Source organism: Megalopta genalis, chromosome 4, assembly GCF_051020955.1.
Source record: "Megalopta genalis isolate 19385.01 chromosome 4, iyMegGena1_principal, whole genome shotgun sequence".
NCBI classification, from domain to species: Eukaryota; Metazoa; Arthropoda; class Insecta; order Hymenoptera; family Halictidae; genus Megalopta; species Megalopta genalis.
This window is the reverse complement of record NC_135016.1, coordinates 4,603,069-4,629,631: the sequence shown is the minus strand read 5'-3', so window position 1 is coordinate 4,629,631 and position 26,563 is coordinate 4,603,069. Positions and strand designations below refer to the sequence as shown.

Genomic DNA, 26,563 nt, shown 5'->3' with positions numbered 1-26,563 from the left:
AATTTTACTTGACAACAGGAACTGTTTTAATAGATTCCTTAATTCTTAAGGGGTTGAAAAATTATTACGATACATGGATAGAAATATTTCTAGCATAGCTATTAAAAACTACAATAATTTTTTAATGTGAGGAAACTTTCAACAATGTTTACCGGACTATGGGAACCGTTTTAATAAATTCCTTAGTTCCCAAGGGGTTGAAACTCGTGGTCGAATCGAATTTCGAGACTTTTAAAATCCCATAGAATATTGTTTCGACAGCCGCGTGATTATCAAGGGGTTGACACCTCTGTTTCCCACTTTGAAGGGCTGGAGTTCCAGTAAAAGGCAATCACCGGCCAGAAAACGGCCGGACAAAGGACCCCGTGTGGCTCCCTTAATCGATTTACACGGGAGGATCGAGGGCCGGCCGTCTCGCGGCGTCGATTTTCCTCGGTCGCGGATTTCCGCTGATTCATGGAAACAACGAGTTCTCCGGGCGAGCGAAAAGTGGGCGGTTTGGTTCGCCGAGATTAACACGTCGGTGATGACGCGTCTATCCCCGAGGTGTCTCGCTCCTCGGCCGTGATCTCTCGAGTATACAGGACTAATGGGTTATTTCAGGTAATTAGCCGGAGACCCTGTTTCTTCCTCGCCGCGGCAAAAACCGGAACTAACACAGCCCCGGTCCCGACTTAGCCCGCGATTTCGCGGACGCCCGTGCACACCTCTATTTGCGTGCACCGTTGCGATTTCTTCACGCACGCCCCGTCCGCCGGTTGGTCGTGGTACTCTTGCACGCCTCTGCGTCGCCGTTAATTGGATCCCGGGACGGCCGGTAAACCAACCGTAATTGTTCCGCGATGACAGCTTGTTCAGCTCTGCCCAATCTGCCGGGAAATCACCGGCAACATGATATCGCCAGCCGATCTGCCGTCTTCCTCGTTATCCACTTCGAATTCAACGACTAATTCTCCTTCGCTCCTGTCTAGACCCTGCCGGACACTTTGTAAGAGCCCCGAGTCAGCCGTTCAAAAATATCGCCAATTGCTGTCGCGATCGTTTCGCTCGAATTCGTCAAATCGGGCTTCTCTCAGTTTGCTGGATCCTCGCTCTTGATCCGCTTCTAGTTTCGCGGTTAAATGTTCTTCGTTCTTGTCTAAACACTGCCGGATACTTTACAAAAACTTCGCATTAGGCGTTAGAAAATATTGCTATTAGCTAGCTCGATCCTTTCGCTCGAATTCGTCAAATTAGGCGTCTCCTACTGTTGTATCATCGCGTTATGGTGATTATTCTTGATCCTTTTCTAATTCTGCAATCAATTATTCTTCTTCCTCATACTGAATCCGCTCAATACCGTCACAAATCTTCGAGTTAGACTTTCAACAATGTTTATCAAATGTCTTAATCATCCTGATCTCGCTTCTGCTTTTATCGCATCCTCTGTGTTCCCCGAAGACGGTCCAGTATTTGGAGACAGATTCGAGTCAGGCTAGCGTCGTTCTATCGGCCGTCTCGAGCTCGTCGAATTAGTCTGGCACCCTTGGATCCCCGGAACAAGTCGCCGCGAACGACAGCCAATTAATTACATCGTGGCCAGCGGGACACAATCTCGCGAACGTTCGAATCGCATCGGTATCGCGGGCCCCGCGACAATGGCGGATCGTTTATCGGCAGAGGCGATCGCGATCCACGGTGAACGGGGACTGTGTAATCGGCCGATTAAGCGCGAACGCGGGGCCCGGGACCCGTGAATTTGGCAATTACCGTGCAGTGCTAATGACGAGCGACCCGACGCGAGCCGTAAAAAGGTGTCGGTGCTGGCCGTTCTCGGAGCCCAGCGCCTTCGAGAAACTCGGCTCTGCCGAGTCACGCCGTGTAACGAACTTCGACTCGCCTTCTACCCGACGCTGGCTTCTCCCTTTTATCGAACGCGATGCCAAATCCCGGCACTGACCGTTTCCCTGTCACAGGATGAGGCGTCATTAACGCCCGATACTCCACCCTGACGCCTCCCCGAGCCGGCCTGCACCTTGATTCTTTAATTCACGGCTAAGTGTTATTCCGTTTCTGGCGAAAAAGGGCCCTCTGGCTGGTTCGTTTCTTGCGCGATCGGCCCCGGGCCTGGCCTCTAATCACGGTTTCTTCGGGTGAAAACGAACCTGCGATCTTCTGGCGCCCTAACTGAGTTTGCGCCACCAGTTGGGCAAAAAGTAATCCGATTAATGATTAACGATCGTAACACGTTAGTTATTATACCTTATTTATTTAATATCTAATTTATACCTAATATATAGTAATTTGTAGTCATTTATAATAATTAATGTTCATTTATAATAGTTGATAATAATTTATAATTTGTAATAACCAACGAGTTACAATAGCATCGTGTTGCGATGTTAATTAAATTACCTTTCGCTCAATTTTAGGGCAGCTGCCATCTGGTAGGACTGGTCTAGGGTTTTTAATTGTTCGATTAACCCTTTGACTGTCACGCCAACAACCCCGAACGACACGAATTATTTCTTCAATATTCGTACATTTTACTGATCCTAATAAAATTGGGAAGATGTAATAGATCGACGTAAACATTAACGTTCCGCTCTAAGCAAATAATTCAGTCGAAGTGTTAATGCTTCGTGGCGTTGATTTAGGATCTTCTGGCAGGTATCGAGATGTTTATCTTAGAATTGTTCTGGGTTGTTAGGCACAGATTTCGTTCGCGATGCTTTGTGTGATCTTTTAGCATCCCTAACTGAGTTTGGAGAACTGCCCTCGGCTGATCTTTAAGTTTTTTTATCCCGTCTTGTGACGTTTTGGTGAATCGCCAGGCAGACTCGTTTCAAAATTGCTTTAGGTTGGTTTAGTTTTCTGGATGATCTTGTATCGAAGCTGGACGCTCGAAGGGTGATTCGGAAAAGGATTAGGAGCCAAAGTTGTGGTTCTCAGCCGCGAATAATATTCACAGTCTTCCAAAGTGCTTTAGCTCGACTCTTCTATAAAAATGCGACATCGCAAGTGAACGATCCAGTCCGTATCTCTTGCCGACTAAATTCGATTCTCCAACGTCGCTTGTTTTAGAATCACAGTCCCATAAGAGACCTCGTCTAGACGAAAATCGAAGGAAGAAATGGTCAGCCCGGATCGAAGCGCGTCTTATGCACCGGTGAATCTCCCGTAGCTGAATATTTGCTTCATTTGCCGGTGAATCGGTTTTAATTCGTCCGTTTTTTCCTCGATCCCGTGGAAAATTGGAAACGGTTCCGATTGAGAGTAAAGGGGGAGGGCAGCGAGGATTTATCGACGAGCGATTAGAGACGAGTGGCGAAAACGGTGGTAGCGGATTCCACTAGGAGAGGAAGAGGCCTGGGAAGGGCGGAGAGAGCCCGAAGGTGGCTGGTTCGTTAATTACTGATTTTCCTCGGTCCGCGTCACTTTTTAATTGACGCCAGAAATTGAACCGGAGAGCCAGAGCTCTCGCTCGACGGCTGAGCGGCTGTTCCCGCCGAGTCATCCTTCGTCCCTCCTCCTCGCGTCCTTCTTGACCGAATCATCCTCTGCCGAGTGTATCTTATCCTCCGGTTGAATTCCAAGCTCTTACGAAAAAATTCTCTCTCTCTTTCTCTCTCTCTCTCTCTCTCCTCTTCTTTCTCTGGAAATTTAGTCTGAGAAATCTAGAACGTTTCGGAAGCAGTGATCAGTGATCTCAGGCTCCCACGGCATCGTAATTCTTACTGTCGAGACTTTCGGCTGCAAGCCGTGTCCTGGTGGAATTATTAACCCTTGCGTCAATCACCAAAATTGCTGACGTGTTCTATACCCTCCTATGTACGTTGCTGTTTCATATATAACTTTTACATAATTATACATTCATTTTTATTCATTTCATATTTATTACCGCAATGAAATATTATCTTTTTCATCATGTTATTTCTTTATCATATTATTATATTATTTAGTAATTGTATGGAGGGTTCCTACTCCTTCCTACACTGCCAATTCTCTTCTCTTATAAGGGTGCCCGGATACCCCGGTTATTGAACAAACGTGCATTAAAGATTATCGACCAGTTTTAGCACTTTTCTGATAACAAAATCGTAGACTCGCACGATCCACACGGATATTGGAATACTTTACCGATAGAAACAAAATATTTCGATGAAAATGTGCATGAGAGTACTCGATTATTGTTACAAGAGTTAAGTGGAACACACAGACACGCAGCAGTGTCAGTGAGTGTTTCACCCCCTGACGAAGTCACCAGAAATTGCAAAGATAATTGCAGCAGTACACTGCTCGAACCTGACAGCCTCGCCAGTAAAAACAGCTTCAGAAGCGAAGAGAGATAGGGAAACAGCGATCTCTATTTTCCAAGGAAATCCCGGACGTAACGAAATCGGTCCAAGGTTGTCGCGGAATTGCGTGAAACGGTCCGAGGCACGTTTTCCACTCTCCGGACAGGTGTTTCAGCCGTGTGTCCCGGCTGTCAGTTCCCTGGTTAGCGGAGACACTGCCGATGACACGGATCTTTGTCTCTGCGAGTCCTCCCGTCCGCCTTTTCCACCCCCGCGCCGGCCTCCCGAGGAGCGGAGCGTAAAAACCGCAGGAAAAGGGGTGTGGACGGTTCTCTCTACCTGTTCTGTTCCACCGGTGAGCCCGTGTCTCTGCCGATGGGAACGGTTCGTTGGCTCCATCCTCGTCTCGTGTCTCCGTCAGCTAGATCCTCCGGCCGTGGGCCACGGGCCTGTCACCGGCAGCCGGCTCCTCACCCTCGTAAAAATAATTAGAGGGGCCGGGCGAGGCGGGGGCGAGGTTAGCCCGGGTCTCCTCGATATTCTGGGCCTCGATCGCTCGCCATTGTGCCAATCGGATCGGCTGATAAGCTCCCGAGGGGTTTCATAAAAATTCATTTGTCACGCGCCTTCGGAGACGACGACGCGCGCGCGACCGTCTTCGGCCACCCCGCCCTCCGATTGATTCCGCTACCCTCGTTTCAGCCGCCGGTTCCAACCCCTTCCTAGGCGTCTTGAAGACTGCAGCCGGGAAAGCGGGCAAATTTATATCGAGTTATTAGAGACGATCGTTTTAGAGACCGTCTCTGTCGGCGGGGATCGCGAAAGACGAATCCGCTTCTTTGTGCTGCTGGCCTCTTGGTCATCCTTTGTGGAAGATAGAGCAGTGGTTTATCGTATGGATTTTTTAGTTCTCGAAGGGTAGACAGATGAGTGGTACGAAAGGTTTGTTTCTGTTGTCAACTCTTTGTTCGAGTGGATTGAAATCATAGTTTCTCATTGTGAGAAACGAGGAGCGTTATCGTTTGCTAATACGTGAGATTAGTTATCTAGTTTTATTTAGATGCTTTGGAGTACATATTTACCACCCGCTTTTGCACCAGCCGTTTATCCGTACATCGAAACGAATAAATAATACGACTTACGTCGCTATGATTCTAACATCACTCGTTTGTAGGCGTAGCTTTCGGCTACGAAGAGAAAGAGAGAAACGCGCTAGTTTCCTCTTTAATAGACACGGCAATCGTTCGATGATCCGAAAAGCATTGTAGAGAATATCAACCGTCGAAACGTCAGGTCGAAAATAGCGTAAGAAAGTTGGCAAGATGGCGTCGACGTGCACGACGCCGGGGAAAGATCCCCGTCGAGGGAAATCGGAACAAGCCCCGAAATGGCGGCGAGCCCCCGGGAACGGGATAGGGGTAATTACTCGCAATTATTAATTACGCGATACACGTGCTGCGCGTGCAGGAAACGGGAGAGCCGGGGGGACGAGGGTCCCACGGGACAGACGAGTTAATAACGCTTCTGAGATCGTTCTACCCTGACGCCTCGGTACAATCGATGATCGTCGATCCGCGGAATCGCGAAGACTCTCTTTCTCTCTCTCTCTCTCTCTCTCTCTCTCTCTCTCTTTTCCTCCCACTCCCCTTTTCCCGCTGTTCTTTTCCCGGAGGACACGGCATTGCGAGGAATAAATTAATATTGCCACTTCGACGGTGCCACTGAAGGCTGATCACCGATCGAGCGATTGCCTCTCGTTTGTCCGCGGCACAAAAGTCGTGGCTCCCTCCTCTCTCTCTCTCTCTCTCTCTCTCTCTCTCTCTCACTCTCACCCCGCTCCGCCGCTTCCCATTGGCTTTCGCGACTGCTTTATTATTCGTATCACATTCAACGCGAATCCTGTTTGCCTGTTGAGGCCGTTCAAAACATTCGGAACAGCGGCGAGATCTCCTCGGTTAAGAAATTAACCGGTCCGCGGCACCGGCGCGTTTTCGAAAATCCGTGACCGATTAGAATAGAATCTGTTTCCGATCGATCGATCGACGACACTGACGCGCACTGTTCTCTGGTTTTGTTTCAGAGCGGGAACACCGTGCACCGAAGCGACGCGCGAAGCTGCCCCAGCCCAGAACCAGTTATGAACATATGATTAAGCTCGTTTTAATAAGTTTTTATGTAGATCTTACGCGTAAGGATGTATAATAAAAGTAAGTGTTGAATAAACGAGATACGTTGAGACGGGAGGCCGGCAATTATTTCGACGTCGCGGTGTCTCTCGATCCATCCCGATCCTCCAGCCTCTCGTTTTATCCTGGCGTTTTTATCCTCCACGTGGACGCGGCCTCGTTTATCCGAGGACGCGTTTACGATCGCAGCGCCGTCGTCGGTTATGCGATCTCTTCCGTCGACGTTCGGACACCTCTGTTAACCGAACTCGAAAGCATACCGATCGCAGGTGAGTGTCCAAGCTGTTTGTCCCGATCGGTTCTCCGCGCTCGGAAGAACCGATTATTTCGTTCTCGGACCATTTTTCCGACGTGCACCATTTTCGAGGCGTTTCCCAGCGGAAGACAAACACGAGGAAAGCAGACACAAATATAGACAGAGCCATAGGCGTAGACACAGTCGACGGGGAGTACGAGGAGCAGAGAAGGAGCCGGTCTTCGCCATCGAGTCGTAACCCTGGCGACGAGACACCCTGGCCATCCTCGGCTCTCTCTCTCTCTCTCTCTCTCTCTCTCTCTCTATCTTTCTCTCCTCTTCTCTCTCACTCTCTCACTCTCTCGGAGTTCCACTCTCCTACGGGGATGAGCAAACTCTCCCCGCGGTGTAACCCACCCTCGGCGGATAGCAAGTTGCAAGGACGAGGGTTGCCGGAGAGGTCTCGCCTGATTGGCGGCCGTGGACTATCGACCAACCCGCGACCGGCCCTTTGTTTTAGCCACCACCCTTCGTTATATCGAAGGTACCTAACCTGAAGCCGAGGAAGATGAGCACGCTCTCGAGAGGAGATTTCTTTCCTGGCTGCGCTTAGAGAAAATCGAGCCGGCGAGCCCGGAAGGGGCGGGGGTGGGCCGCTCGATCCGATATAGAATTTCTTTTAATTTATCCGCGCGATGATCGTTAGCCTGCCCCCGTTTGGAAACCTCCCGAACACCGCGCCGCAACGACCCCGGATAAATAAATATTTATCCGTACATAAGCGACTCGACGTTCGTGTGTCGGGGTGCGAGCTTGAGGGAAATTGGGGTTGAGGGACTCTAAGCGTGGATGATTTGTTAATTGCGACTGATAAGATGGAAATACCGATCGATATCTTCGCGAGTGTCACACCACCCCTAGGAAAATAGGGGTTGCCACGTTGTCATGGAAAATATAAGATTCTGAACGTTAAGGTGCCATTAAGAATCGTTGAAAAATGTATTTGACAAATGTGTCTCAAAAAATGCTAATTCCTTGGAAAAGAAATCGTCTGTTTGACATAGAAAGTCCGATAAAAGTGGCAGAATAATTTGGACTGTAAATTGGAACTGGCTGCCTCGAAGAATAAGTAGTATGCATCCCTTAGAAAAATAGGGGTTGCAAAGATGTCACGAAAGACCAAAGATTCCGATCAAATAAACTCCAAGTACAATTAAAAACTCACATTCCAAATCCTGCTGAAGCTCGATATTCTAAGATCCCAAGTAGCCTGTAACCTCTGGAAGAACAGGGGTTGCAAAGATCACTAGCCTCTTCCAAAAATCTGAAAAAATTGAACAAGTAAAAGACGAAACCCTGATAGAATAAATTCCCTGCTTCACATATAAATTCTGATAAAAACGGCCAAAAAATTCAACTCCGGACCTGTCCACCCCCTGGTATAAGTAGCACGAACCCCGGAAGATCAAGGTCGGCGAAGGTGTCTCGTGGAACAGGCGACTCGATTTAAAGGACAAAGAGTCCGCAAACGGGTTCGGGGGTGAAGCACCTGAATGTGGCGAGAACGACCACGTATCAATGTTTACCGGCCCTCGGCGGCGACAATAAATGAAAACGAAGGTGGTGGAGGAGCCGACAGGGGGCGCGAAATTAAGGAATGATTAAAGAATCATTAGGAGCGCGTAGTTAGAGCAACGATATCCTCATTCTTCCCTCCGTCCCTCTCCAATTACGGAGGCGTCGATGCGCTCTCTCACCCCCTGCTCGCTGACCAGCATTCCCCGGAGTCCCCATTTTTTTAATTAATAGAGCGTGCTACAACGAGCCGGGGATGCCTACCGGGTATACCGTTCCACGGTTCTACACATGGAGAGAGCGGTTTTCCAGGCTCGGCGGTGTGTGCGTTGTCTTGGTGTTACCAACACGGGGGTAGTTCTGGCCCGTTGGTGCACAAGCGGATAGAGGGCTGCGGATCGAGCCGAAGGAGGAGAAGAGGAGCCGAAGAGGAAGAGGAACGAGCTGCCGGCAGGAAGAACGGGGGTGGGCGAAGGGTTTTAATGAGGATGAGCGAGATAAACCCACCTCCGGCTCCGTTTCGCCCGATCCCACCCCTCCCCCTCGCCGTCCCTGCCCGTTCTCCAGCTCTCCTTTTCCCACCAGTTTCTCTTCTTTTCCCGATGCACCCGCCGGTTTCGCCCTCCTCATTCTTCTCCGCGGCGCTTCCCTCTTCTCCCTCCGGGTTTCCTCTCGCCGACAACCCCCGCGCCAGCCCCTACAATCCCTCGGCTCGTTCCTCCGGTTTCCCTTGTCTTTCTCCCGAAGGGTTTCTTCTTCGCTCTTCCTCCCGACCTACCCTCTCGCCCGCTCGTTCCTCCTCGGATTCCTCCGGCAACCCCCCTCGACCACCGCCACCCTGTCCCATGACTTCCTCTCGTCCAGGAGTCGCGAGCACGCGATGCCAAAATACAAAGGAGAAAGTAATTTCTTTTCCCGGAGATTTTTACCAACGGGGGGTGGGGCATGTTTTATTTCCACCCCCGACGGCTACGCCGAATTTCGCCGGCGACGCTGCTCCCTCCGGGCTGCCACCGACCCCCTCTGGCCACCCTCCGCTCCCAGCCTTTCGAAAAATCGTACGAAATTTAACAGCCGAATTTTTCCCTCGCGAAGGAAGCGCGAGAATATTCGGACATCCTCGTGAATTTCGAGACGAGACGAAGAAGAGTTTTCGAATTCTTAATTCACGATGTCCTGGATATTCCCACGAAAGTCAGTAAAATCTTTCTATTTGCAAAGAAAGGGTTCCTTGAACACCCCCGCATTATTAAATCGCGGACAAAGAGTCCACGGTCTGAATCTCCCGACCACCCCGATTCACGATATTTCGAAAATTCGCAAGAAACTTGACGGCTCGAATGTTCCCCTCACAAAAGAGGGGGTTCGATCTCCGAACACCCCACGGAACCGAGGCGGAAACGAAGAGTCGCGGGCCCATTGTCATCCGCGGATTGATGACGCAGCGCGTAACGTCCTCCGCTCGGTATAATTAGCGATCGACGATTTAATAAGCAGCAGACGATATATAGGCCTCGGGGATTAATTAATTCCGCCACGGTCTGCCCGGTTTCGCCACCGGCTAGACCAGCTACCGGCTCGTGCCGACGCGTATTTAAGCCGAGATATATCACGTATCTCTGCCGTTCGCGCGATATTAATATTTCCATTGATACTTATATTCTCCGGGCATTGTTCGGCCGCGGACAAAAGGCAGTATCGCGGTATTTGCCCGGCGCCGTCGCGATATTTTTGTCAAAGCTACGTTCCGGCTGTCAAACCCGGCCACTGGCAACGACCACGGGAAATCCTGACGTCGTCGGTGTCAACGATCTTGACGCCGGATTTCATCGAATACCGCGGGACGCTGTGCGAACTAGAATTCAGGAGGCGAACGTTCTTGTTTCGGTGCGCAAGAAAAATTTTTAACCATCTTCGCCGGTTCCTGAAACATTCGCGAACTTCGGATAATTATATTGCTGTGCATCGGCGGCTGTAAGAAGACGCGTCGCGATTTCGAACGCAGGATTTACGGATTTACCAGCAAAAGTATCGTTGAGACAAATTCGATGGAACGAAAGAAATACGAGAAAAATACAATTGCGAAGGATTGATGGAATTTTAAGCAACGGTGTCTCGATAGCGAAAGCATGCGATCCATGTAGGAATTCGTGTAGAACGTAGAATATAATTTGGTACAGAAACCACTCTAGATTTATTCTAGCTATTCTATGATGTTCTATGTTCGTTTAAAAAAAGTCGCTGATATTGGAATCTTGTTCCATATACAGGATAATTTAATGCTGAAATCAATGAGGATTCATTCTAGCACTATAGCTGTAAGTTACAATTACCATGTTTCACTGTCGGAGAAATCTAACCCTTGCCAAACTGACTTGCCAATAAATAGAATACACGGCGACGAAGACATCGAAAGGTCGCAACAATCTCGTTACACAATTTTCAATCTATCGAAACAGCTAATTGACGAACTAGATCATCGTGTAACTCCGTCGATTACTATCTCGCAAAAAATTCGTCCGTCTGCTCATCGGAAACCGTGTCACTCGTCGGTTGAAGTGACCGTTGCTCCGAGAAACATTTCCAAGGAGCTCCGACGGCGTGACATTAATATCGAGCAGTTCTGGTTTTGCGCCGGTTAGACGTTAAACCGTCCGCGGCAAAGGTGCAGAATGTTCTTCTTGAGGCGGGATCGGCGTGCGGCGCGAAGCACGTTTCGACCGATTAGGATCACAATCAATAATTTACGAGGCATTCTTCGCGGGGGCCGGCCGAAAAAAGGAGCAAAATCCGCGCACGTATCGGTCGCGCGGACTTTAATTAACGCTCGCGTGTGGCCGTGGAACCGCGGGGCAGACGGCACCGTCGTCATCCTCGTCACGGTTTCCTCGGCGACGGCGCCGAAACGATCGGATAATTGTCAGATGGCAAAAGGACCGAGCCGATCCGGCGCGGCGTCACGTCCCCGACGCCGTGTCTAATGAAATGAATCGAGCGTGTGGCATTACACGACCGACGAAATCACTTTCTATCCACCACGGCCTGACAACGAGACTGCGCCCTCCCCGCCCCGCCCCTGCTCCCGCGTCTCCCGCTCGCCGGCTCTCTGCAACATGTATTCCACCACGGTGATTTTAATCGCTCGGCTGTGAAGAAAAAGTTTGATGAGGACGTTTCTTGCCGGACGCCGGGGACGGTTAATATCGGGGATTCTCGGTCGGCAGTCGGTTAACGTTTTCTTGCGACACCGCCGGGGAAAGATTGATGCGCCTCCATGTAAAATATGCAAGGTGAACTTCATCTTTCGCCGACGGGGAAAAAACAATTATGTTCTCCGCTCGATCGTCTGGCTAGAACGTCTTACTCGGCCGCTTTGTCTAGGATTCGCCGCCTGGGAAACGGGATTAATTGTCGTTAAGTGTGAGGATGGATTTTAGAAGCGGCTTAAATGGCAAGTTTCTAATGAGCGGCTAGAGAAAGTGCTATGTATTCCAGTGTCCTGTCAGGGGTCCACTGTCGAGAAACGATCGACGATTTATTATTCGAACGCCGGGTAGACGAGGCGAATTAGTTGCTCGATTTTTACGGAGAGAGGAAGCGCACTTGACGCGATCGCTGTCATTATCTCGCATGCCGATCATTTCAGAAATTTGCTTTCGCTAAACTGTTCGAATATTTTCGCTGTATTTAATGAAACATTTTAACGGCGAAGACAGCTGGCGAGACAGTGATGGAAGCTGAAAATAGTGTATTCGTAATATATTGTTTTCTTATGCATCTACATAAGATATATAAATAAGCAAAAAAAATATATATATGTATATATTCATAATTTCATGCCACAAATGCATCAAATTCGCGGTTTAATAATTACCGTCATCAGGAATGAACAAATATAAATGCCTGACGCGTAACCGATTAATTATGATAAAAATTGCCTGACGCATAACTGGACCGAACTGCCTAACGTATAACTTATCCACAGTTGGCCAACAATAAGCAGCGATTAGTATTAACATCGAACTCGAAGCTCGTCGCCGCGATCGTTGTCGAAACGAGCATGTTTGGGGCTGCCGATCGTCTCCGGCGGTTCCTCCGACGTTCTAAAATCCGCGTCGGAGGATTATCGATTAGTTTTAATTAACGTGGGTGAAACAGAATACCGAAATATCCGGTATCTCGGCGGGAGTACACGCTCGCGAGGTATCGCCGCGCAAGTATCGCTCCGCCGAAAGAGAAAAGGTGAAAAGAGAGTGGAGAAAAAGCAGGAGGAACACCTCCGGGGCGGCGGCGGACGTCAATCAGCCCTCTCTCCCTTGCCAAATTACTGTCAAACGCAATTAGAATTGACGTGCCGGTAGTCCGGGGCGAAATCAGAATCGCGAGGCGGACCCTCGATAACGATTCGAACCCCGAGGCCTATCCTCAGTCGCAATTTTCTCTCCCGTCGCTAATTAATACGCTTCTGCTCGCGCACGTCGGCTCGGCCGACTCGCCCTCCCTTCATCCCCCTTCGCGACCCATCCCTGGCCACCTTTGGCCCCTGTGCCGTCGGATACCGATACACTTGGATCGCCGTCGATCGCTGTGAACTCGCGATTAATTATCCTGCTTGACGGAAATCGATACCTCGAACTGGAATTATCGAGATCTTGTCCGACAGAGTGAGCTTCATTGGCGCCGATACCCACCGATGGGTCTCGCTTGTTTTTTTTTCGCTTTTACATTGTTCTCCTGCCTGCGTAAATTATTTAATTTCAATTTATTTAGCGTCGACGAACCAGATACGCTTTCTAATTATCCTGCAAAATTTTGGTATGATAATATGCGATGGCAACATAACTTTTCTGCGAAGTTTCAATATAATAATGATAGATTAATTATACGAATGAAAATGAGGACAATATGAGGTCAGCATACGAAGCAAAGGCAAGCTAAATATTCTAGTTTCTGATAACGTTATGTACTTGATTTTTAAATTTATTAAAATCGTCGATGAAGAAATTGAGAATCCTGTTCAAAGAAGATCAGTTTAATTAAATCGCTTTACTGAACGTGTTGATTCTTTTAGTTGTGATCTAGCAAAGACTTACATATCGCCTCCAACTTGAAAACTCCGGACTACATCGGCTCGCGAACTGAAAGTACGGACGCTGTTTCTCGATCGTCGAGGAAAGTTTCGCCGGAGTGCCGCGGAATTGCAGCGCGCGCGAAATACTTTCGCGGCGAGGAAAAAACAGCCGGCTCGGTGTAATATGTTTACGAAGCGTTCAGCAGCTTTCAGCGGATCAAGTGTGCAGGAGAAACGGCGTAGGACAAGAAGGAAATGAATGAATGGTGAGCAAATAACAGTCGCGCGACGGGCAGGATTTTCGTGGCGCGTAAGTAACCGGTAATAACGGAATAATAAATTGTCCACCGGTTAGATTAACGAGGCAAGAGCGCGTCCGTTCGATTTCGAAAAATCGCGTTCGAACCGCTGGCTCGCGGAGAAGTGTCCGATGGACGGGGCGCGACAGAGAAATAGAGAAACCAGTCTGCGAGAGCTGGAAGAATACTGAATGTCGAGTGTTATTAATGTACGCGCGTCTAACGGCACTCCTGTCCGCGCGGTCGTTTTGCAATCGCCTCGGTGTTGATACTCGACGGTCTGTCGCACATCAACGCCGAAAGGGAGAAAATCAACGAAAAAAAGAAGAGAGAGAAAAAAACGAAGAGGTAGAGAGACCGAGGGGAGGGAGAGGGAGAGCGAGCGAGAGAGCGAGGGAGCGAGAGACAGAGAGAAAACGAGAGAGAAACAGAATAAAAAAGAAAAAAAAGAACTGTACCCTTCTCTCCATCAAACGTTTCAGAGCGGCCGGTCGAAATACGATCGACACTCATTAATCTCGAACCCGGTATTCAACCCTCGCGACGAGTATATCGCGTTCTATAGGCATTCGCAACCCTTAACGTCCATTTACACGAAATTTGCGACGATAATAAGAACCTCCGACGTCCTTTGTCCCCCACCCACGTCCCTCTATGGAATTTATTCGCGAGGATGCGATACGGAAAAAGAAGAAGGAGACGGCGCTCTAAGAGTCCGTGGGAGGCTACGCAAAAAGATCTCGATCCATTCGTTTCGTTTTCGCGGCGAGCCGAAGGTCCCTTACCACTTTTTTGCGAGGAGGACGATCCGCAGCGGCGGCGAGGCGACGATATATATTAAAGAGATGCTTTTTGGCAATAAACAATCGCGCGCCACCGCCGCAGGCAGTTAGCAGGAGCATTAGGGTGAATTATTCCGGCCACCCAGCGTAAAAACTGCCATGAATCACGGGAATCATGGGCTTCTTACCCCGCCGAGGCGCTGCGTCTCGCCGTGTGCAGTCTTCATCTCCGAAACACGAGATCCTCGACCCGCTTCGCAGTCTGCACACCCACACTTTCGACGTGTTCACGGTTAAATTAAAACGATTAATTCCTTGATCTAGGATTTCTTTCGCTGTGAATTTCTGAACTTGTGCTACGTGCGATTCGATAGAAGCACGATTGTGCTGCGATTTGACAATGACCCGGGAGAACAAAGGCGAACGCGATGATTTTTGTCAGATTGCCAAGATCTGCTACAGAGACATGCTTGTGTTCCTTGTAACTTCTTATTTTCCAAATTGAAATCGAAGTACAAAGGGTGACGTCTATATAGCGTAGAAAAAGTTTGCTCTCGCACTTCCGAAGAGCATTTAGTGTTGCGCTGTACTTCGTTATGTTAACGCTATGTTAAAACTATTATAAAAAGAATAAATTATTATTTTCATCCATGCAGACGCTCCAACCGCGAGCAACCTGGAATTCGCGTTCTAAATATTTCGTAATTTATGTTTCTTTTACCACTTCTCGTTAAATACAATAACCATATATCCTGAAAAATTATTAATGAGAAATTCATACAAATTCTTATTCTTCTTTAATTTTTGTTTCTCTTTTTAGATTCTCTCTAATCCAGTTCTCAGAATATATCTGTATAACAAATAAAACTTGGTTAGAGGGTTAACAATTTCCTGAGAGAAGAGAGAAAACCTTTGCTGCACATCCACGCTAACTTCGACGCTTAAATTTTGCCAACATAACGTTCGATTTCTATATATCGTTTAAACGAGGTTCTGTCTGCACTCCCGTTCATTACCGGGGCACTTTCATAAATTCGCAATTGGATGAAAATCATCGGGGCCGACAGACACCGCAGAGCCATTAAATCCGCAGCACCGTCTAGGAAAATTAATAGACTCCGGTTTCTTGCGACACCTCGCACGGTTGTTTGATTAGTCCAGCAACTTCTTGACTTTTTAACGACTTATCTTCGTTCGACCCCTGTCCCGGCGTCGCCTACAAAGGCCTGCCGCCCGAAAGTCGGGCCAGCTTCTGAAAGGCGACAGATGCAATTGCACCGAGCAATGGGGGCAATGTTCACCCCCGCGTGCACCCCCGCCACGCTCGACGAGAGCACACGTACGGCAACACCGAGAGACAGAGGACGCGTGGTGGTTCGAATTACCCGGGGTCGGTTCTTTTTCATTACGGTAAGAGCCGATTGCATTTTTTTAGGTCCGGGCCGGGTGTCCAATCTGGAGAATCGCGTGGAAGGAGGGCCATCTAATCACGTGTTCCTGGCAATCGTGTCCTGCGTTCGGCTCCCCGCTCGACCCCGCGCCATCTTGGACACAATCCTGGCAGAAAAAGAGGAGAAAGAGCGACGAAGGGGGTGTCCCTTTTATTCGAGGACCATGGGGACACGGCCTCCTCGCTCTCTCTCTCTCTCTCTCTCTCTCTCTCTCTTTCTCTCTTTTCTCTTTACACTTCCTCCTTTTTTTACCAATCCGCTTTCTTTCTCTCTCTTTCTCTTTCTCTCTTTTTCTCCTTGGGTGCAGACCGCCCTTTCACCATCCCGGGGACGCCTCTTCAATCGGGCTTACCCGGCCGGCGTAATTAAGCCGCGATTGAAAATTAATCATCGCGGATCGATTTCGCGCATCGCTGTTCCGCTCCTTGCTTTGCGCGAAACGATCAAAAAGAGAGAAGAAGTTCTACCAGAGAGGGTGGGTGCCTACCTTTGATGTAACTGGCTGACAGTGTCCTTGGTCCTGCCGCTGCGTGCCAAGCTCCTTACGCCAATTATAACGGGGCCCCATTATTTTCGCGAGCTATCGGCTCCTGTTTTCTCCATGCCGATTCCATGCCGCCTCCGCAGTTACCCTGCTCTGCTAAGAGGATTCGTCCGTCTCTTGGTCCTTTTAACTCCGGAGTTCTCGTGGGAGTTGCCAAGACGCTGCAACACAAACATCGTGGTTGCAGTTAGTACACTACGGACAGATATTTTTATGCAACGATTCTTCTTAGTTGATCGTAGATTTTCATGGATTCAAAACGTGACCAAATTGTTCAACGTCGGGGTCATCTGTACAATTTAATGAACACCCTCCGTGGAATGAATATTTGGTGAGACTGTGCAGATTTGCAGTCGGATCAAGTATGAAAATGTAACAAAAGTGGTAGAATAAATCGAAATAACGTAGCGCATTATAAATTGTTCACGCCCTTATTATCAATATAACATTCTATATCGTTTAACAGACACTAAGAAATAGACATTTTAATCTATACTAAGAAGTAGACGTTTCAGAACCTTCGGAATCCCTCGCAATTCACCAAATTGAAAAATCCTCCGACTGTGAATGCAATCGCGAGGGAGAATCGAGACCGGGCAGGACCTTCGGGCGAAGACGATCGGCGTGGCGCGGGCCAAACGACGCGTATTGTCCATCGCATTAGAGTTTGTAATTAAAAGCGGAGCTTCGTAATTCCGGCGGGTGAATTAGAGAGCGCGATTGCGGCCGCTTGGCAATAAAAGGAGCGTAGTCCGCAGTCTCCTGGCAGACCGGTTCCCAAGGAACTGTCGCAATTACGGGTCAGTCCGACGGCGGAACAAGACGGAATTAAAAAATCCTGCAGCTCGAGGTTCCGGCAGAAGCCGTCGGAGAAAAGGGAGAATGAGTGGCGCGGGCGCGGGAAGAAAGGGAGACTTAAAAATCGGTGTGGCCGGGCTGTGCTTGCCGTAAATTGTCAGTCGGGGACAATTCGATGAAATCACCGATCAGCGGGGCTCCTTATTTCGGTGCCCGGGCTCCGAAGAGAATTAAAGGCTCGCGCTGGTCAACGAGATCCTCCGAGGCAACCAGCCAGCCAACTTCCTCATCCTCGTCCCCCTATCCGACGAAATCCCAATAATCCACGATGAGACACAGATTGAGTCTCTCTTCCCGGAGACGGCGGAAAAAAAGCCGCCGCGCCGGAAGAACCGGAGGATAAGGGCGGGAGGAGACGCGACCCCGGGGGAAGAAAATTGGAATCCTTCCGGGAAGGAGAGGATGATAAAATTGCGGATGGCCAGGTGTTACCGTAATCCGGATCGAGACGAGCCGCGGACCGTCCGAGATCCGCAGGCACATACACCTTGCGACTCACTTTGTGCCCGTCGCCGTCGCACGTTTTCTTGTTCCTTGCCCCACGGACCAGGTCGTGGACCTTTCCAACGCCGGGGATTAGGATCGTCTCGGTTTCCCCGGGAAAATAGCGCCGGGAAACTCCGAGCCCCGGCTACCGTGGCTCTGCTGACCTTAAATGGAACTCGCTTCGATCCGCCCGAAAAGATAGACGTCCTTCCTTCGCCGGGCAAAGATACTTCTGCGTTCCGAATTTTTTCCCGGCAAATAGGAAAGTAGACCGGCGAATTCGCTGTTAGGCCTCTATTGTGTACACTTCGAAGAGTACCCAGGAATTTTTTTTGGCTATACTTGCAGCGTTCATCATTCCAAGTCTCGAATCTATCTGACACCGATGGATAGACAAGAGCGACGGGAGTATAGCGTCGCCATTTTGTAACGCAGGAACGCGAAGAAAATATTTCCTCACCCTCGAAGGTCCAAACAACAAGTTTCTAATCAGAATTTCTCAATTCCGTCCGCTACCTTCTCCAAAAAAATTCTCAAAGATAGGCAACCCTCTGGAGTAGCAATCTACCCTTCCAGGAAGAAGTTAGACCTTTCGTACCACTGCAAACAACCCTGGACTTTTGTAGCAATTTCGGGCGAATCCTGCTTGACCCATATTGTGCTCCAATGATCCATGGATCCTCTGGATATAGGAGAGCGAAGAAGTTCCTCGCGACGATTCTTCGCCGTGCTTGGGATCGTTATCGGAGCGGGCCGGGCGTGGAACTTTAATTCCGAGGGAACTTATTACTCTGTCCGCCCATAAATCCGTGGGGGGACTGGATGGGGGGCACCGATACGCGCGTCGATTTAAAAAAGACGCGATCTCACTCGGCCCGCTAACGGGCCGCGATTATTCCCGTCCAGCTGCGAAGGACGAGGAAACGGCGGGACAGCGCGAGCAGCGCTCGTAATTTGTTTCGAGATCGTATCTTCAAAGTGGCCCCCACGTCGATGGGGGGGGGGGGAGAGGCGAGATTCTTGGATCCGCGAGGAATGGGACATGGGCGTGGGTTCGCCGGGGTACCCGGGATAGAAGGATGAAAAGGAGGAGCTCCAGATTCGTCTCAATCAGCTACGGGACCGTCCGGAGTGGTCAGCTTCCCTTGTCTTCTATTTTTCCCTGGTCCTTCTCTCTGTACGGAGATTTCGGAGACTTAGTGTCCTTGGAAATTAAATACGAGAAAGACGAGGAATCGTGGCTTTAAAAAGGTACCTCGGTGAAACTAGAATATCCTCGTCGAGTCAGTGGCACGTTAAGACAATTTTATTGAAACGATTTTCGCTCGACATCGTCAGCAGGAGTTGGCTAAAATGTCGCATTCCTAGGATCTTAAAGCGTTCATCAATTCCAGTCATAATTAGCTCCTTTTTGGTACCAGGCAACCCTTCATAGGCTTCAGACACCCCAAAAGAAGCTCGTAAAGTATTAGCACATTTTTCAAAAAAGAAAAATATTAACGGACCGTGTAAATTATTTCAGTGTTAAATTCTATGCTCTAATGGACCAACAAGGTCTCAACAGAGTGACTTCGTCGTCATTTGTCCCATTCTTCCTCGGTTTAATTTATTTCTCAGCATCAAACTAGGAAGATGCAAGCATAGAATAATAAACAATCGCTGCCACGCAAAGACAAATACCAGAATGTATTGATTGCTTCATTAAAAACCAAAGAACAGGATAAAATAACGTAACATAACATTGACAAGCTCGTCAATGCCTAATCGACGCTTGCAATCGCGACTTGAAGGACAACGTCTGTATAAAATCGTAAAGATCGTCCGCGAAGGCAGCCGCCGGCTCAATCTCGGCAGCGAAATTCCAAGGAAGATTGTCCACGGTCGTCAGGACCAAGTAGCAGCGAAGGCATGCGTGGCTTTTTCGCGAGTCCTGCGAGCGAGCCAGCGGGATCAGGTCCGCGGTCCTGTATCGTATATCGCACATATCGCATCGAAGGATCGGTGTAAGCCGGTAGCAGTCAGTTCTCTCCCCAACACCGGCGAGGTGGATGCAACAGCAGCAGCAGTCAGCCAGCACCAGCAACGGCAACGGCAGAAGCAGCAGCAACAGCAGCACCAGCACCAGCACCAGCACCGCCACACTCGATGCGCACAATTAATATCGAGCCGTATCTCTGATCTCTCATTATTACCTGGTGGCTGGCTATGTGTGAGGGTGTAGCCGTTCCCGGAGGAACGAGGCTGCTGGATACTGCGAGGTTTCTCGGCTGTGTTGGTATCGGCTACCGTACACCCCGGGACACCAGAGTCGGCCATGCATCACCCTAACGAGCCGGGCATCGCGTGCCGATCTGTATTAAGGATTTATAATCCTCCGGACGCCGGAGAACTCCTAATGTCCTGGCTGAGCGGGAGATATTTGCCTATAGCCCGGCACCGTCGCTCTGTGCACGCCAACTCCCCCTTTTCGGCGACAAATAGGCACACCCACGACGATTTTTCCCCGCCGATTTTCCCCGCACCTGGACAACTCCCGTAACAACTCCCACGGATGCTTCAGGACCTTCCCGAACGCACTGGACCCGGCAGCTGACTCCGCTTTTGCAATCCGAGGTAGCTACAGGTACTTGAATCGACGATTTTCTACCGTAACGACGACTGCGTCTTCTTCGACGAGCAGGACATCTTTGCTGAAGACGCTAATCCATTTTAGCGTCTTCTAGATACTCCGAGATTTGCCCAGGTCTATATCAGACTGTCCAGCTAGATTAAAAAGCCTTGTACAACATTAGGATGATTCTCTCGAAAGTTATTGGAGACAGGTTCTGGTACTGTAAATTGCTAGCTTCTCGGAAGCTACTGGACGCGATTGTTGGGGATCAATTTTAGTTGCTCAAGCTAGCTAAAGGATTTTTTAGTGCGAGTTCGTTTAGATTCTCTTCAAATCATTTAGAAATCGGGACATCTTTATAGGATGAATCTATTAGGAGCTACTGGACGCGATTGCTGGATCAATTTTAGTTGCACAAGATTCTAGATCGACGATCTTTTAGTGCGAGTTCGTTTAGGTTCTCTTCAAATCATTTAGCAATCGGGACATCTTTATAGGATGAATCTATTAGCAATTGGATAGTTCATAGCTACTGGACACAGTCGCTTGCATCGTTTTAGCGCCTCGAGGGTCCCGGCTACCTTTAAACCCGTCCAGGTCTCCATCGGACCGTTGAGTCTCGTTAAAACTTCCATTGGTAACAAGTAATATTTAGGTGCATTCATTTATGATCGTCAAATTATTTAACATTTAATCCTACACAGAAGAACATAATCTTTTAAAATTGATATCGTCAGTCACCGGTGGCTGACACGTCGCATAACCAGTTAAGAAACCACCGCGCAGCGGTTCGATTCTTTGAAAACCAACCGGAGCCAGATTCTAGTTCCAGAAGCACTTCGATAGATCATCTAGATACCTCCGAACCCGATCGGCCCGTCGAGCAATTAAGAAACCTCTGCCCGGTGCAAGGATAATTGGCACTCGTTCGCAGTAACAAACTCGCCTAGCTCGTCGTGGAACCTGTCGGACCGTGCTAGACAGACGAGCTCTCCTAAATCCATGCCGGTGATTCGAGCAATTAAGAAATCTGTGTACAGGCCGGACCAGGAACCGCGCGGATGCTTGTAGCCATCAATCGTGCTCGGCGGAGCGATTCGATCGGGCCAATTTACAAGCGGACGATTTACAGGGCCACGGAACCTGGGGGTCCCGGGAACCTCCTCCGGGAACCCGGGGCCCGAGGGCCTCGGGGGCCGCGACGTGTCCCCGGCTAAACACATATTAATTAGACCCAAAGCCAGCAGGAAGGCATAACTCGTTGAGGGACGCAGGGCGTCGGTGGTTGCGGCCGCGGTTCCCGAGTGTCGTGTTACCGTCTCCGGTGCGCGCCGCGCCGTTTCCCCAGGTGCCCTCTCGGTCTCGGGCCCCGATCGGGGCCCCTCGTGGGGCAGGGAGGACCCGCGGGTGGCCCCGGACCCGGCCGCAGCGATCGCAGGCACCGTACGTGGCCAAAGGAACGAAACCGAGCACGACGCTACCGGCGCATTAATAACACTGGTAGCCGGTCATATGTTAAACGTCCACCCTGTTATGCGCGCCGCCGCTGCCACCGTCGCGTCGGTCGGTCAGATCCTGCCGGGAGGGGCAGGAAAAGGCGGGGGCAGGATGCCGGGGCCCTACGTTTTACCTACAGCGACGTGATCCTACGTGCTACGTGCCCGCGGCCATGCAGATCACCTTCTGTCTACCTGGCCAACCCTTCTTCCGCCTCGGCGGACCCTTTCCGAGATCCACCGCAACCGAATCCGTCGAAATCGTCGAGATTCCCAGGGAAATCGACCGACACCGCCCTCGCGCGGCAATTTGCGGAACAATATTCTACACTCGGACGGATTAGACTGGGACGCGCGAAGATCCAGACTGATTATTATCGTAAAAGTTCAATCGTTGGTCGTAAGGAATTCTTGACATTTCGTTCTGCTTTCATAGGGCAGTATGGTTGCGTCACGGCTGCATCGTTTAGCAGCTTTTTTCTCTAATGGAACGGGAACAATGTTCGTTTCTTGAATAAGCTAGTGGAGCCCGTTACTGCAGGGTGACCAATTGCTTCGTCCAATTTATTTAGCATAAACGTGCCAGATCCCCTTTAATTTTTCTACAAAAATTCTACGTAATAATAATAATAATAATAATATTTGTATATATTTTAACGTTATAATATTTGTAAATTTATTAAAATCGCCAATGAAGAAGTCAATGCGGTTTAGATTGAGAATGCTATTCGAACGATTCACGAAAGTGCAGAACAGTTTGCACGTTGCTCCAGCCAGTTATTTCCGAGGACGATTCCTGAACGACGAAGCGGAACCTCTAGCGCTCTAGCTTGTACAATCGATTATTGCTCGGTTCCCCGTAGCTCGGTTTATTAATAGAATTAAGGCCGCGGAATAACAAGTGTTGAGATTGCGTTTCTGTTTTCAGGTACCGGTATCCCGAGGAGTTCCGCAGACTCGCGTCGAGCCAGTACTGTCTGGGGTCCCCGTTGTCTTGAGAAGAGGCCGAGGAGCTCTAACAAGACCTGCCCCGATCGGCGATCACCGGGGGCGAGGACGAGCACGCGGAATGAATCAGTCGACGCGATAAATTGAATCGAATCGGTCGGTGGGACTGATCGGATCGCTCGTTGAAAGTGTCCGTGGACGGTCGCGGCCATTAATCAGCGAGGCTCGGTTGTCGTCCGTTTGGCCAGCAGCGTGTGATTATTGTCGCTATTATTATCATCCGTCCGACGAACGAGATCGACGAACGGTTATCATTACCGGAGATCCATGATTATCGTTATCAGCGGCGCGGCGAACCGCCGGTTGAATAATTCATAAAGCGACTACTCGCGGATCTACGGTCTCTCTTTCTCACACTTTCTCTCTCCCACTCTCTTCTTTCCCTCTCTCTCTCTCTCTCTCTCTCTCACTCTCTCTTTCTCTCTATCATTGTCTCTATCTCTGTCCCTCTAGCACTCCGTCTCTCTCCTGCCGACGTGAGAACGGGAGAGAGTTCTTTTAAATATCGTACGTCACCTGTAGGACAATCTGCAAAATTTCACAGCCCTCCCTGCACAGTTGCGTTGTCATTGTAAAATTCCGAACTGTCTCCGATATTCGTGGAAGGAACGCGGCGCGAGGATTTTTGGAGGTTTAACGGGAAATAAACTGCTTAGAATGCAGGCGGAAAGGAGAGGAACCTGGGGAACAACCAGCCCACCTTTCCGCCGCGCCGTTCTCTCGTTAATTATTCCAGGCGTGCGCGTATGCCGACGGAATATACGCGATCGTAGATAGACAGACGGCTGCGTCCGATCGACGCAACGTGACGATCCTCCGCGATCGAATCTCTAGAATCGCTATACTGCAACAAGTGTACATACAGTTGGATAAATAAAGGCATGGCGAGACGACGAGCGTTCATTTTTCACAACCCTTCCGCAGGACCCGCGACCGGATCTCCAGGACCAACCAGAATTATTCACGATCTCGATAACGAATTATTTTCCTAATTAGTCGAATTTACTCTCTGGAGATGAACTTGCAGCAAGGATCCACATGGACCAGCAGGAGCCATCATTTTAAAGACTGTCTATAGAATGAAAAAATAATTAAATAATTATATCCATAAAATTCATTTGACCTTCTATATGTGAAATACAAAATCGTGGTCGTCGCATATGTATGTGTGACGCTGGTAGCGAATAAAATATTTTAGTTTTAGCGTTGAATAAAATATTTTAGTTCTGTGCAATTTTTGGGGGTGGTGGCGTGGCAGTCGAAGTGTCAAGCTCTCGGCGAAAATGGTAATGGTAAATAGGTACGTTTAATAAAGTTATAGTGGTCTAGCAAGAAAACTACAGCGTTCCGACGTTCCAGCGGAATTACATTCTCTATGCAGTCCGATGGAGGTAACTGACGGTAAGTTGTTTGGACCGAGAGCGATTCTAGGGCGCGAACGGGCCCGAAATAATTGATAGTGGCAACCGAGGCCCGTTTTGGGGAACGGTGGACATTCCTGGACCCCCCGAGCTCCACGGATCCGGCAACATAAATAACGGAAGACGGAACCCGCGGTGGGTCCTCACGCACCAGGAGGAGTCCTTAAAATCCGACGTGCTCCTCCCTCGATTAATTGCGGGAGAAGCCTCCCCGACACGATTAACCCCACGCCATATTTCCTGCCGTTCCTGATACCGCGGGTTCCTCCTCCGTCGTGCCTTACGTAACCATCGCGCCACGAAGAACTCAATTATGCGGTTGCACGTGTGCACCAGGTGACAGAGAATTCTGCCACACGTGTTGCATCATTCGCGCGAACCACGCGGCACCATAACACCTCGAAATCAATGGATTCGTGCGCTGTATTTGCGAAATATTCCCTCAAATTTTCCGTTGAAACAATTTCCCAGTTTCGAGACCGCAATTCGTGTCCTAAATTTTGCAAACGCCTGTCCGATTTATGGCGCGACCGTTCATCCCGAATTTTCGGGACACTTTCTCGTTCCACGTCCCGAACGTTTGTTCTTCGATTTAGTATTAGCATCGATGTAACAATAAATTATATAGGCACAGTACTAGCACCGGGAAATTCAGAGCAACCCGAAATTCGACATTTCCGGGAGAAATTACTGTAGATAGCTTACGAAAAAACTGAAATTACTTCTGCACCCAATATATTTTGAAGACTCGCGATAGAATCTTCTTAATTAATTTGCTCGTTGTCGCAGAATATAGAGAAAGAACTGAAGCAGTGAACTGAATCTAGAGGTTCTACTCCACGCAGCACGTTGCATCGAGTTTGCTAAGCACGTGTCCAGAATTTTAGAGGACCCTTCTCACTGCATGCACTGTAAATATACCCTGAAGTCTGCGGAGGACGCAGGGAGTCCCTGCTGCATGTCCCAACCATCATTCAGTTGCAGAGCTAGTCTAACGTACGCTGAACGACGGTAGCCTCGGCTTCGTTGCACGAAAATCGAGTAGGGAATTTCGTGCGGGGAGGATTCGCAGGGAGGTCGGTGGCGCAGCAACGAGCGCGAATAAATCGTCGTTGGTTAATAAGCTGACGCGTTGTCTTCCTGATTTATGCCGGCCGCGCGACGCGTCCTCTTCGGCCCGGTAAATTGCTACACGCATACACGCGTGTACCAGGCCGGCGTTAAACGCGCCCTGTAAGGACGACACGGCGGGAGACACTGTACCCGGCCAGGACACACCGGTATCCTGGAAGCTGTTACGTTGACGGGAGCCAGTCGCACCGTAAATAACGGTAGATCGATATCTGATGTACAACACCGAGACCGCGCGACAGTTCTTCATTTAAGGAAACCCGATCCACGCCAATTAGCCGATCGGGACTCTCCCGTGACACGTCCTGCCGGTTTATCAATCGCTGACTGATCTATAAACTCGGCTGCTTTAATGCTTGTAACCTGCGTGACTAAAGCCCTTTCGTTTCCACAATGTTACTAACGTGCTCGCCGTTCGCTATACTCTGTAATATTCTGTAATGTGGTATGTTGCAATAAATCTCACGAGAGATTTGCTTATAAGAAAAAAACAACTCGGGTGCTTCAGCGTTACACAACACCAGGGAAAAATTATTCGAACGACTTTTAAAACGGAATGATTATTTTCAAACTGGACCGAATGACTTGAATTTTGTTAAATAAAAAGTTCTCGTTTTCAACTTTCTTTCAATTTCATTGAAATCGGTTCATCCCCAAGCTACAGCCGCTGAAAAATGTAAAATTGGCCTGTTCTTTTTATGAAAATCCGTAAAAAAGACTGCGATTTCGATTCTTTCAAATATAAGATAAAATAAAAAAGATTTCAATCGAGACGAAACAAAATTTTAAAGAAAAGACAGTGACGCCCCTTCTGCGCGTTCGTTAAGAATACGATTCTTTGCATCAGCAACACGCACGCTTTCGTTAACATTAAACGAATATTAATTCTGCCGCGCGGTAGAACGTCGGCCGACTAATTAGGCCTCGCGGAGCCGATCCGTGCGTGTATTTCGAAAGAATGGCGGGGCTGTTGACGAATTCCAGAATTCGCCGGGAATTTGATGGACTCGGAACAATCGTTTTCGTTAGGCGGAGTGCCAGTTGAAACAAAAGAACCGCGGAAGGAGGCTGCGCGAGGGAACGAGGAAGAGAGAGCGAGAGAGCGAGAGAGAGAAAGAGAGAGAGAGAGGCG

General features: G+C 49.2%; 1 protein-coding gene across 4 annotated transcripts in view; it reads left to right on the top strand.

The window, feature by feature from the left end:
- The window catches only part of SoxN (SRY-box transcription factor soxNeuro), a 149,088-nt gene extending 125,318 nt beyond the window's left edge, over positions 1-23,770 (top strand). For 2 of the 4 annotated variants that reach the window (XR_004490725.2, XM_033474332.2), the window contains one exon: positions 22,800-23,770. Coding sequence is in view for 2 of the 4 variants with exons in the window: in XM_033474332.2 (XP_033330223.1) it covers positions 22,800-22,869 (70 nt within the window). In the remaining 2 variants the exon portion in view is untranslated. Of the gene's footprint in view, positions 1-6,357; positions 6,516-22,799 lie in introns of those variants that run through there. The other 2 variants (XR_004490724.2, XM_076521170.1) reach the window with 1 other exon arrangement.
- Positions 23,771-26,563: the final 2,793 nt, after the last annotated feature.